This window comes from Bufo bufo, chromosome 3, assembly GCF_905171765.1.
Source record: "Bufo bufo chromosome 3, aBufBuf1.1, whole genome shotgun sequence".
NCBI classification, from domain to species: Eukaryota; Metazoa; Chordata; class Amphibia; order Anura; family Bufonidae; genus Bufo; species Bufo bufo.
This window is the reverse complement of record NC_053391.1, coordinates 645819934-645833986: the sequence shown is the minus strand read 5'-3', so window position 1 is coordinate 645833986 and position 14053 is coordinate 645819934. Positions and strand designations below refer to the sequence as shown.

General features: G+C 45.4%; 1 protein-coding gene across 1 annotated transcript in view; it reads left to right on the top strand.

The window, feature by feature from the left end:
- RNF17 (ring finger protein 17) overlaps window positions 1-14053 on the top strand; it is a 261161-nt gene that overhangs the window by 169755 nt on the left and 77353 nt on the right. The window contains exons 21-22 of the mRNA XM_040426246.1: window positions 1821-1911; window positions 4334-4449. Coding sequence (XP_040282180.1) covers window positions 1821-1911; window positions 4334-4449 — 207 coding nt within the window. The remainder of the gene's footprint in view (window positions 1-1820; window positions 1912-4333; window positions 4450-14053) is intronic.

Sequence of the window (14053 nt, the reverse complement as noted above, 5' to 3'; positions counted from 1 at the left end):
ATTTATATTCCCCCTTTCTATGCAATCTAATGCTCCGTTACATTCACTGACCTGCGATCCCTGTGATAATAATTCATGTAGCCGCCGGCTCACTGCGCACAGTGCTTCTACTTCCGGCGGCTGCTACATAAATTATTATTGCAGGTCAGTGAATGTAACGGAGCATTAGATTGCATAGAAAGGTGTAATATAAATGTAATTTTAACTCCTAGGACTCCTGTGCCCAACCTTCTGTCTCCCAGGGAAGCACGGGAGGCAGAAGCACAGCGTCTGCACAGCCAGTCTCCTTTTCTAATAGGAGACTGATGCCCCTTAGCAACGCTCATTTGAAGAGTGCTGCTAAGGGCCATTTTAGCCCCAGTTTTCTACCAAAAATAAAAGTTTTGGCTAAATAAAGTCCATTGCAAAATTGTTACCTATCACTTGCCCTACACTTTAGCAAAAAAATTAAAATAAATGAGTTATCCTTAATTTCTTTTTTTCTAAGCATGTTTTTCAAAACGCGTGAACTGGCCCTAATTCTGTGTACTTCTCCAGCTCTCTGGTGTTTTAAAATCGTAAGCCATCCTAGTTTGGTAGAAGTACAATATTATGGTTTTATAATCCTAAGGCCCCTTTCACACGGCCGAGTATTCCGCGCGGATGCGATGCGTGAGTTGAACGCATTGCATCTGCACTGAATCCTGACCCATTTATTTCTATGGGGCTGTGCACACGAGCGATGATTTTCACGCATCATTTGTGCGTTGCGTGAAAATCGCAGCATGCTCCTCTTTGTGCGTTTTTCACATAACGCAGGCCCCATAGAAATGAATGGGATTGCGTGAAAATCGCAAGCATCCGCAAGCAAGTGCGGATACGGTGCGATTTTCACGCACGGTTGCTAGAAGACGATTGGGATGAAGACGCGATCATTAGTATTTCCCCTTATAACATGGTTATAAGGGAAAATAATAGCATTCTGAATACAGAATGCATAGTAAAATAGCGCTGCAGGGGTTAAAAAAAAAATCTCCTTCTTTGCTGATTGTAGGAACAGGACCTGTGGTGATGTCACTCCGGTCATCACATGATCCATCACATGAACTTTTACCATGGTGATGGATCATGTGATGGACCATGTGATGACCGGAGTGACGTCACTACAGGTCCTGTTCCTACAATCAGCAAAGGAGGAGACAGAAGGAGATGCCGGCTGCGCGAGCAAGTGGATTAAGGTGAGTTAAATTATGTTTCATTTTTTTTAACCCCTCCAGCGCTATTTTACTATGCATTCTGTATTCAGAATGTATTATTTTCCCTTATAACATGGTTATAAGGGAAAATAATAGCAATCTACAGAACACCGATCCCAAGCCCAAACTTCTGTGAAGAAGTTCGGGTTTGGGTACCAAACATGCACGATTTTTCTCACGTGAGTGCAAAACGCATTACAATGTTTTGCACTTGCGCGGAAAAATCGCGCGTGTTCCCGCAACGCACCCGCACATTTTCCCGCAACGCCCGTGTGAAAGAGGCCTAAGTGATCGCTTATTGGGTTCAGAAAACCACATGCACAACATAGAAGTGATTCCTCAGCCTGGTGTAGATAGAAACCACATGCACACAGGCCGAAAGTAGATGAAAGTCCAGAGTTTAATTTTCAAATTATTTTTTTTTTTGACCCTGCTACATTAAAAGGAATGGATATACTGAGGAATATTTTTGAATACCAGTTTCAGGTGTTCATGTGTATTTCTCTTGCAGAAAGCTCAGCGAAGACATGATTTGAACCGACCCGTATTTAACTAATAATTAGATGCTTTTTCTATGTTTTGCAGGCCCGCTGGAGGAAGTCAGAACTGGACTGCAACAGCTTGTGATTTTCTTTCCTGTTATCTTAGCGAAGCCACAGTCCGAATGATAATTGAAGTCAGTGCTGTGAACGGTTTCAATTTGTTACACATACGTGCTGTAGTAATGTGCCCCACAAACCCCTTTGGGGCGGATTTCCATGTCCGTGTGCCAGCCATGCGGTCAGGTTTTCTTTCATGTGTTATGGGCTGATCACTTTGACCCGAACCTGCACTCCTAGATCCTTATGATGCTGGGAGTTCGGGTCAGTTAAATCTGCATTTGTCCATGGCACAAGCAAGAAAAACTGGCAAGTAACACGGCTGACGTGGACATAGAAACAAGTCACAAAAGTTAGATCAATTGAATTGAATATACAGGGAGTGCAGAATTATTAAGCAAGTTGTATTTTTGAGGATTAATTTTATTATTGAACAACAACCATGTTCTCAATGAACCCAAAAAACTCATTAATATCAAAGCTGAATATTTTTGGAAGTAGTTTTTAGTTTGTTTTTAGTTTTAGCTATTTTAGGGGGATATCTGTGTGTGCAGGTGACTATTACTGTGCATAATTATTAGGCAACTTAACAAAAAACAAATATATACCCATTTCAATTATTTATTTTTACCAGTGAAACCAATATAACATCTCAACATTCACAAATATACATTTCTGACATTCAAAAACAAAACAAAAACAAATCAGTGACCAATATAGCCACCTTTCTTTGCAAGGACACTCAAAAGCCTGCCATCCATGGATTCTGTCAGTGTTTTATCTGTTCACCATCAACATTGTGTGCAGCAGCAACCACAGCCTCCCAGACACTGTTCAGAGAGGTGTACTGTTTTCCCTCCTTGTAAATCTCACATTTGATGATGGACCACAGGTTCTCAATGGGGTTCAGATCAGGTGAACAAGGAGGCCATGTCATTAGATTTTCTTCTTTTATACCCTTTCTTGCCAGCCACGCTGTGGAGTACTTGGACGCGTGTGATGGAGCATTGTCCTGCATGAAAATCATGTTTTTCTTGAAGGATGCAGACTTCTTCCTGTACCACTGCTTGAAGAAGGTGTCTTCCAGAAACTGGCAGTAGGACTGGGAGTTGAGCTTGACTCCATCCTCAACCCGAAAAGGCCCCACAAGCTCATCTTTGATGATACCAGCCCAAACCAGTACTCCACCTCCACCTTGCTGGCGTCTGAGTCGGACTGGAGCTCTCTGCCCTTTACCAATCCAGCCACGGGCCCATCAATCTGGCCATCAAGACTCACTCTCATTTCATCAGTCCATAAAACCTTAGAAAAATCAGTCTTGAGATATTTCTTGGCCCAGTCTTGACGTTTCAGCTTGTGTGTCTTGTTCAGTGGTGGTCGTCTTTCAGCCTTTCTTACCTTGGCCATGTCTCTGAGTATTGCACACCTTGTGCTTTTGGGCACTCCAGTGATGTTGCAGCTCTGAAATATGGCCAAACTGGTGGCAAGTGGCATCTTGGCAGCTGCACGCTTGACTTTTCTCAGTTCATGGGCAGTTATTTTGCGCCTTGGTTTTTCCACACTCTTCTTGTGACCCTGTTGACTATTTTGAATGAAACGCTTGATTGTTCGATGATCACGCTTCAGAAGCTTTGCAATTTTAAGAGTGCTGCATCCCTCTGCAAGATATCTCACTATTTTTGACTTTTCTGAGCCTGTCAAGTCCTTCTTTTGACCCATTTTGCCAAAGGAAAGGAAGTTGCCTAATAATTATGCACACCTAATATAGGGTGTTGATGTCATTAGACCACACCCCTTCTCATTACAGAGATGCACATCACCTAATATGCTTAATTGGTAGTAGGCTTTCGAGCCTATACAGCTTGGAGTAAGACAACATGCATAAAGAGGATGATGTGGTCAAAATACTCATTTGCCTAATAATTCTGCACGTAGTGTAGAGTTAAGAAAACCTATAGAAGACTTGTGAGCTTTTGTGACCAGTATTCATGTTCTTGGAAAGGGACCTTGCATGAAAAAGGCAATTGTGACGAGGGGTTTCTCGAGTAGTTCCCCTTTAAATAAAAAAAATAAAAAAAGACAATTGCACTTTACAGTAGTACAACAAGCCTAACCCCTTCATACAGGGAGTGTATGAAGTGGGCTCAGGAGCTGACAACCACCTGCAGCAGCTGGCAATCCTGGCTGGTTAACCCCTCAGATTCCATATTAAAAGTAAAGGGTCCTTTCTATCAGGAGAAGGCTCATACATGGCAGTCAGCACCCATGTGCGGTCCCTTTCTATGAAAATGAATAGGTTATAGAGTGACTGCACACATGTACATTTACTTTGCCACGTATGTAGCACCCCCTGGTTCACTGTGGTGAAAGCTTCTATTATCTCCTCAGCAGAAATGACTATTAATGTATAAAGGCGAAATGATTGCATGTCGAGGTATTTTATAGATAAGTTGTTTCCGTAAATGAGACAAGTCTCCATTTTCTTGTTTTCCTCTATAGGACGATGCGTCAGTATGGCCTTTGCCAGTTAGAATTAAACTTAAAAATGAAGCTCACAATATGCTTGATATCTCTGATGTCTTGGTGAAAAAAGGATTAGCGCTGAGAGACAGAAGGTGTGTACGGGTAACCCGACTTATTTCCAAAACTGATAAAAATCTGGAATAGGCAAACGTTTCTGAATGTTCAGCTTTGTTTTGAGACATTTTGAACGTGCGATTACCTAAATTTTGGATCACTGCGGCTTTGGCCAATGGACACTAAACCGCTGAGGCCAGATAAGGGGACTTGAAGTCTTTTAGGTGAAACGATGTGGTAGTGTGCATGTGTGACCACTGCCCTGTCAGTGGAACTGCCAAATACAGTGCTCAGCTATCCCCATCCATCCCATAGACAGTGAATGGAGTTGTGGTCATGCATGTGCACTACTGCTCTATTCACACTAGGGACTCAGGGTTTAGTGGAGGTTCCAGTGAGTGTATCCCCAGCAAATAGGTGATATACATTGTTTAGGGGTTAAAGAGCATCTGTCAGCAGATTGGTACCTGTGACACTGACCTTTTACATGTGCACTTGACAGCTGAAGACATGCGTGTTGGTCCCATGTTCATATGTGCCTGCATTGCTGAGAAATATGATGATATGCAAATGAGCCTCTAGGAGCAATGGGGGGCATTACCGGTACACCTAGAGACTCTGCTCTCTCTGCAACTACTGGCTGGAAACCACCTTTTCTGAGTATCTGCACAATGTCTGTGTGACTTTTGTGTGTTACTTTATTAAACCACAGTAATTTTGCATAAGTCCCGATGGAGTTCTCCTTTAACCGCCCAAAGGACTTAGGGCGTAACGGTACGCCCTATTTCCCGAATCCTTAAGGACTCATAAGTTTAAATGCGATTGCGGCGCCGCGGGGGTTAATTCGAACAGGATGCCAGGGGGGGGTCATGTGAAGCTGTATGAGTAATACACACAGTATTACTCCTGTATTGGAATGCATTGGCTGTATGAGTAATACACAGAGTATTACTCATACAGCCAATGCATTCCAATACAGAAGTATTGGAATGCATTGTAAAGGAATATACCCCCCAAAGTTCAAGCCCCAAAGTGGGACAAAAAATTTTTCCCCCCAAAAAAATTTGTTTCAAGTAAAAATAAACAAAACCGTCATTTTCCCCAGATAAAGTGAAAAAATTAAATTGGTAAAAAATAGGGGGGGCGCGAGTATACATATTAGGTATCGCCGCGTCCGTATCGTACAGATGAACACCGTAAAAAATAAACTGTGCTAAATAAACAATTTTTTTGTCACCTTACATCACAAAAAGTACAACAGCAAGCGATCAAAAAGGCGTTTGCCCACCAAAATAGTACCAATCTAACTGTCACCTCATCCCACAAGACAATCACCCCAAAAATTAAAAAACTATGGCTCAGAATATGGAGACACTAAAACATCATTTTTTTTTTGGTTTGAAAAAAAGCTGTTATAGTGTAAAACTTATCGTATCGACCGGCTCTATAAAAATATCACATGACCTAACCCCTCAGATGAACACCGTAAAAAATAAAAACTGTGCTAAATAAACAAATACATCACAAAAAGTGTAATAGCAAGTGATCAAAAAGTCATATGCAACCCAAAATAGTGCCAATCAAACCGTCATCTCATCCCGCAAAAAATGAGACCCTACCTAAGATAATCCCCCAAAAACGGAAAGAAACTATGGCTCTCAGAATATGGAGACACTAGAACATGATTTATATTTTTTTTTTTCAAAAATTATATTATTGTGTAAAACTTGCATAAATAAAAAAAAAGTATACATATTAGGTATCGCCGCGTCCGTATCGACTGGCTCTATAAAAACATCACATGATCTAACCTGTCAGATGAATGTTGTAAATAACAAAAAATAAAAACGGTGCCAAAACAGCTATTTCTTGTTATCTTGCCTCACAAAAAGTGTAATATAGAGCAACCAAAAATCATATGTACCCTAAACTAGTACCAACAATACTGCCACCCTATCCCGTAGTTTCTAAAATGGGGCCACTTTTTTGGAGTTTCTACTCTAGGGGTGCATCAGGGGGGCTTCAAATGGGACATTGTGTCAAAAAAACCAGTCCAGCAAAATCTGCCTTCCAAAAACCGTATGGCATTCCTTTCCTTCTGCGCCCTGCCGTGTGCCCATACAGCTGTTTACGACCACATATGGGGTGTTTCTGTAAACTACAGAATCAGGGCCATAAATATTGAGTTTGGTTTGGCTGTTAACCCTTGCTTTGTAACTGGAAAAAAATTATTAAAATGGAAAATCTGCCAAAAAAGTGAAATTTTGAAATTGTATCTCTATTTTCCATTAATTCTTGTGGAACACCTAAAGGGTTAACAAAGTTTGTAAAATCAGTTTTGAATACCTTGAGGGGTGTAGTTTATAGAATGGGGTCATTTTTGGCTGGTTTCTATTATGTAAGCCTCACAAAGTGACTTCAGACCTGAACTGGTCCCTAAAAATTTGGTTTTTGAAAATTTCTGAAAAATTTCAAGATTTGCTTCTAAACTTCTAAGCCTTGTAACATCCCCAAAAAATAAAATATCATTCCCAAAATGATCCAAACATGAATGAAGTAGACATATGGGGAATGTAAAGTAGTAACTATTTTTGGAGGTATTACTATGTATTATAGAAGTAGAGAAATTGAAACTTGGAAATTTGCAATTTAAAAAAAAAAAAATGTAAATTTGGTATTTTTTTTATAAATAAAAATGATTTTTTTTTTTACTTAATTTTACCAGTGTCATGAAGTACAATATGTGACGAAAAAACAATCTCAGAATGGCCAGGATAAGTCAAAGCATTTTAAAGTTATCAGCACTTAAAGTGACACTGGTCAGATTTGCAAAAAAATGGCCAAGTCCTTAAGGTGAAATAGGGCAGAGTCCTTAAGGGGTTAAATAAATATACCTTTGGCCATTTTGTTCCTAAGCCATTAGTTGTCCTCTTTAAAGGTGTTGTCCCATCTTGGACATTGGGGGCATGTTGCTAGGGTATGCCCCCAATGTCTGATTGGTGTGGGTCCCAATGGAATGCAGGAGGGCACATCGCACATGCATGACCACCCTCCATTCATTTCTATGGGACTGCCAAAAAGCCAGCGCTCTGCTGTTTCTGTAAGCCCTATAGAAGTGAGAGGTGGCCCACTTTGCTTGGTGCGCTTACCATTAATTTCAATGGGACAGTCCCATAGAAATGAATGGAGGAAGGGTGCGCCCTCCTGCACTTTGCAGGCTCCATTCTAAGGCTGGGTTCAGACCTGAGCGTATTTGATATGCGCGTTTTTGTCGCGCGTTTTTATGCACGTTTTTTGCAATAGTAAACGCGCGTTTGTGTGATTGACTGCAGTGTCCTATGGCCACAAACGCGCGTCAAAACGCCCCAAAGAAGCTCAAGAACTTGTTTGAGCGTAGGGCGTTTTTCAGCGCGTTCAAACGCGCTGTAAAACGCTCAAGTGAGAACCAGGGCCATAGGGAAGCATTGGTTTTCATGTGTTTAGCGTTTTACAGCGCGTTTGAACGCGCTGTAAAACGCTCAAGTGTGAACCCAGCCTAAGGATTGACCAACCTTTGGGACCCGCAACTACCAGACACTGGGGGTTATGCAGGCTTTGAGGAAGCACTGATCAGCGTGAAACAGCTGCTTCCTGGGCACCGCGCGTCCTACTACCATGTCTGCTTTTAATAAAGAAATCAAGATGATTTCATGCTGGTGAGTGCTGTAACAGTTTTTTTTTGTTTGGACATTGGCGGTATAGCCTAGCAATATGCCCCCAATGTCCAAGATGGGACGGCCCCTTTAAGGTGTGTCTTGTATGAACCATATCTGTATAGATCATCCAAAAAAATATTTCCCCTAATTGAGTGTCAATGATTCTACTTTTTAGTTTTCTTGATGAAATTTGATCAGTGACGCATGTAAATATACAGAGACCAGCAGGGACCATCAGATCAGCGGCTGGGGCTCATTTTTATTATTTAATGTTTTTTGTGCCTTTTGATACCGTTTGATCAGATTTGGAGTCCATTCACACGTCCGTAGTATATTGCGGATCCGCAATACACCTGGCCGGCACCCCCATAGAACTGCCTATTCTTATCTGCAATTGCGGACAAGAATTTGACATGTTCTATTTTTTTGTGGAGCCGCGGATCGGAAGTTCGGGGCCGCACGATATGTCGGAACGGATGCGGACCCATTTGCAGACGTCTGAATGGAGCCTAATGCCATCTGCTTTCAGTTTGTCTTTGATACGTATTTTCTGCTCATGAGAATACAGCATTATTTTGGCACCTGAAATTCGTATGGAACAAGCTCCGCCTCTCCAACCGTAGATTTTCTACTGACAGACGTGGGCTGTTGCTAGGGCAACCTGTGGGAGGGGTTATCGGGGAGAGGTCCGTTTGGGAAGGGCCCATTTTGAGTGAGAAGGAGTTGCTGGTGGCTCAGGAAGGGGTGAACCTCTGGGAGAATACCTGAATTACTGAGCTGTGAGAGAGGTGACGGGAGGGGGCTGCACCTAGACTTCTAGATGGGTGGTTTTACACATTTCAGTAGTTTGCTGCATAGCAAAACCACTCACGTTTTATTGCCACAGTTTTGTGGTGTGTTTTTTTTTTTATTATTATTATTTTTTTCGGAGGGGGCATATAAATGTCAGAATAACTGCATGTGGTTTTCTCGCCCATATTCATTGGGGGGACACAGGAACCGTGGGTATAGCTATGTCCTCTAGTAAAAGCTGTTAGCTCCTCCCCTGGGAGCTATACCCCCTCCAGCCTGGAGAGAGAGCTTCAGTTTTTTCTAGTGTCAATAGGAGGCAAGACCTCCCTCTCTGCAGGGATCTCCTGAAGATTTTTTATTTTAGCTTATTTTTTTCCTTCTTTTTCAGATGGGACAACAGTGGTCGCCTCGCCTCCCTGTTCTCCCGGGGTCGAGTTGCGCCAGTGCCGGTCATCCGCACTGCTGCCTCCCCCACAGAAGACAAGGTGGACCAGGGCAGCCTCGCTCCCCTGCTCCTGCCAGCCAAGGGGTCACCTAGGTCCGCCAAAGAGAAGACCCTCCCGTCATACCAGACTCCTGCCACTCCGGTGCCAGCTGCTGAGGAGGTAACCCTGCTAGAGAAGGTACCATTATGGGCCCACTTAGGGAGGGTGAAGAGAAGAGAAGAGGAGGAAGATAAGGTGAGTACACGGGAATAGGTGAGTATGTTAACCCTCTCCCTCCCTATTTGGCAAAGGAGCACATAGCTGGTAGCTCAGTGGTAAAAGCAATTGTCTCGTACCCAGTTTTTGTGTTCAAAACCCCTTTCACCAGGCTCCCTCCTTCCCCCTCCCTCTGGGCCAGACACCTGGCTTCATTTATCCTAGCCCTGGAGCTCCAGTGGTTTTTCTCCCCCCTCCCTCTGTGCCGACACTGCACGGGCACATAGGGGGTTAACTGCCACTATCTCCTGCAGGCACTGTAAGGCACAGCGGGCATCCGAGCTCTGAATTTTTTTCTTTTTACCTCGCTTCCGGAGGGGAGCGGAGGAGGTTCCCGCTCCCCAGCGCCATAATCCACCCTTCCAGGGAGCAGGCGCTAAGTGTGCTGCTCCAGAAGAGAACCGTGGGATCGTTTGGTGCCAGCACTGTGTCCAGGCGCCGTTAAATTTAGGCCCCAGCTTCACTTTGGGCCTATCCCTTCCTTCCTTTTTCCGTCCCGGACGGCGCACTTCCCCCTCTGTGCCCCGGCCGGCCTGTCAGTAGAGCGGGGTGCATTCCGGTCTGGCACTAATTCTAATTCTTCCCGGCTTACTTCCCCCCTCCCCCAGTAGCCCTCAGAGCCCCGCCCTGGGTTTTGAAGGCTATTAACCCTTCCTGGCCAGCCATCTCTTGAGGCTGGTGCAGGATTATGCCTATCCGCAAGGCAATGTGTTTAATCTAATTTAACCCCTTTCTGGGCATCCCAGTTTTATAAAAAAAAAATAATAAAGTCCATTTCATGTCCTGCCCCCTCAGACCTTATTACCGCAGGACCGCCCCATCTGTATCAGACTGGGCCAGTGTCCTAACACAGACAGAGGAGGACCTCTCAGTTCTCACCCTCTGGGGTCGTTGGTGTTAAAGCACTACCTGCGCAATCCACTGTGGACCCCCCTGGACCTTCCCAATCACTCTCCGGGTCGTTTGGTTGATAAGCACTACCTGCGCAATCCACTGGTGGACCTCTGGACCTTCCCAATCACCCTCCGGGGTCGTTTGGTTGATAAGCACTACCTGCGTAATCCACAGGTGGACCTCTGGACCTTCCAAATCACCCTCCAGGGTGGTTTGGTTTGTAAAACGCTACCTGCGAAATCTACTGATGGACCTATGGACTTCCCAATCACCCTCCGGGGTCGGTTGGTTGATAAGCACCGCCTGCGCACTCCAATGGTGGTTCTCCGGACTTCCCAATCTCCCTCCGGGGTCGTTTGGTTGATAAAGCACCGCCTGTGCAATCCGGTGAGTGAACCTCTAGAAGTTTCCATTCCACCCCTGGGTAGTTTGGTTGTTAACTCCCTCCAGCGAGTCTGCGACCGCCATGGACAAGATTCTCAGAGTTAAGACTGCACACAACGGGCAAGACCAGGATATTTTCCTCCTCTGTCACCTCCACACCCCACCCTTCCTCCCTAGGGTCACGCTCAGACGCACCCTCCTCTCCCTGGAGAGGTTCGGTCCGAAGGGGGGGGGGGGGGATCAGTGGTTCGGTCTCTGCCGTGATTCCAGTGCAATCTTCCAAGGTGGCGTCCGAGGTAGACAGCAGTACTTGTCGTATGCATTACCCCCTTCCTTAGGCAAAGTATTTGCACTACTACTGGATACAGTACTCCCTTGGATATTACCTCCCTCCATGGGGTCTAACCGCACTAGAGCTGTTTCAGTGCCGGCATTCGGCGTTCCCCCTCTTAGTAGGTGGCGGAACTGCATTCCCACTGGGGGCAGTACTGACTGTATGCATTAGTCTCTTCCATAGGTGACGCTATGGCATTGTCCCTGCTTCAGTGTTTACTGTATATCTTACCCCCTTATGTAGGTGGGGTATTGTTACAGGACTCTCCATATGCCTTGCCCTTTCCGTAAGGGGCGTATTCTCTCTACTTGGATTCAGTTCCTGCTAGATGCATTACTGCATTGCCACCCTTAATGGTGGGGTACTTGCACTACCACTGAGTGCAGTGCTTGCCTTAAGCATTACCCCCTTTCATTGGTGGGATAATTGCAACATTGCCCTTTCCACAGTGATCCACTACTGTCGGGAATGAGTACACATCTTGGATGTTGCACTTCAACTACGCCTGGGCTATAGAGGCATTAGCTTCTTCTACAAGTGGAGCGTAGCGAGTATCAATACACGCTGGTGCCCTGTACTCTTCTTCTAATAGTATTCCACCAGTGGATACTGTGGCTGTTTCCACGTTGTTTCCTTTTCCTTCGGTGTCTGTTTGGGGCATGAATGACCACCTCTCTCCTCACGGGGTTGCCCAGCGCCACTTATGTGTCCTAGCGTCCCCTATCTCCAGGGTCCTCCATTGAACCAATATGTGTCTTCAACAATGTGTAGTGCATGCACCATGGCACGTAATATTGTGATTACGTTCCAGCGAGTCGAGTATTGCACTGACTCTATATTCTCTATCCACCATTCCTGATGTGGGAAGTGGTTGTGCTGGCACTCTGGTTCAGCTTTGCAGCGCGTTCTCCTTTGCTGGTGCGGAGTTTTCGCTGGTACTAGCGTTCGCAGTCGCTGCAGTGTGGCATTCCATCAGGTAGGGGTTCTACCCTGACGCTGGCTTGGCTGTTGTTCCTGTTCAACGCCCTTCCCAGGTGGAGGGTTTACGTTTAGCTCTCCTTCCCTGGGCCAGTATGGTGCAATGGCTTCTCCTGGACTCCTCTAGTCTGCCCCTCAGTTTGTGCTGGCAGGGCACACTGCGGCTCCTATGGTACAGGGGTCCGGGAGTAGCCTTTACATACTCTGGCTCCTCCTGCACGGTTCCTTCGTCAGGTGACGGATTCTTCGGTGGCTACTTTTGTGTAGTGCCAGTCTCAGATGGGGAATGGGCTCCGCCCTGCCATTTTTTCCTTGGGCTCAGGGTTCACGGCCACTCCGCAAACCTTGGTAGCTCCTAACTCCGACTCCTGTCCTGGAAGGTGGTCTTTTTCTTGTGGCTATCACATCCATCAGACGGTTGTCCTGGTTGGGGTGCTCTCTTGCAGAGAACCTTCTACAGGGTGGGCCATTTATATGGATACACCTTAATAATATGGGAATGGTTGGTGATATTAACTTCCTGTTTGTAGCACATTAGTATATGTGAGGGGGGAAACTTTTCAAGATGGGTGGTGACCATGGTGGCCATTTTGAAGTCGGCCATTTTGAATCCAACTTTTGTTTTTTCAATAGGAAGAGGGTCATGTGACACATTAAACTTATTGGGAATTTCACACGAAAAACAATGGTGTGCTTGGTTTTAACGTAACTTTATTCTTTCATGAGTTATTTACACGTTTCTGACCACTTATAAAATGTGTTCAATGTGCTGCCCATTGTGTTGGATTGTCAATGCAACCCTCTTCTCCCACTCTTCACACACTCATAGCAACACCGCAGGAGAAATGCTAGCACAGGCTTCCAATATCATCCCATTTTATTAAGGTGTATCCATATAAATGGCCCACCCTGTAGTTCTGACAGGCATAAGCGGTTCCCCGGCCCGTTCATTCCTTTCTCCCGACGGTGGTCTCTGGTTTCCATTTCAATGAAGAAACTGTCCTTCCATCACTGTGTCCCTTCCCTTCACACCCTAGGGAAAAAGAGTTAGGTCATTTGGCTGTTGTCAGGGCTCTGGCGATCCTCGCTAGGCATTGGCGGCCTCCAGGGTGGCAATTGCACGTCTGCATTTGCTTAAGCATACTGCACCCGGGCAGGATTCCGCCCTTCGGTGTCACGGCTCACTCCACCAGAGCGGTGGGCGCTCTTGAGCTCGGAGGATTCAAGGTTCGGCCGCACAGTTGTGCAGGGCGGCTACTTCTCCTTATGCACATTCGCCAAATTCTGCCAGGTGCTCACTTATGCATCGGCGGGTGCCGCCTTGGACCGCATAGTCTTGCAAGCAGCAGTTCTTAGTTGTCTGCAGGGGCGCTCGCTCCATGGGTCTGTGGTTTTCCCTCCCTGTGGACTGCTCTTGAACGTCCCACGGTTCCTGTGTCCCCCAATGAATATGGGCGAGAAAAGGAGATTTTTGTAAAACTTACCAGTAAAATCTCTTTCTCGCTCTTCATTGGGGGACACAGCACTCACCCAGTATTATTGTTCGGCCACAGTTGTGGCTGTTGCTGGTTAGAACCTGGTTCGGTTCTTAGCATTGTTGCTGTTCCACGTTTTTCGTTGGTTTACTTGCTTCTCCTACTGCTTCTCACAAACTGAAGCTCTCTCTCCAGGCTGGAGGGGGTATAGCTGCCAGGGGAGGAGCTAACAGCTTTTACTAGTGTCAACGCCTCCTAGAGGACATAGCTATACCCACGGTCTCTGTGTCCCCCAATGAAGAGCGAGAAAGGGATTTTACTGGTAGGTTTTACAAAAATCAAATTTTTTTTGTACAGCACCTTCATCTTTTTCCGGCAGTTTTTGAAAA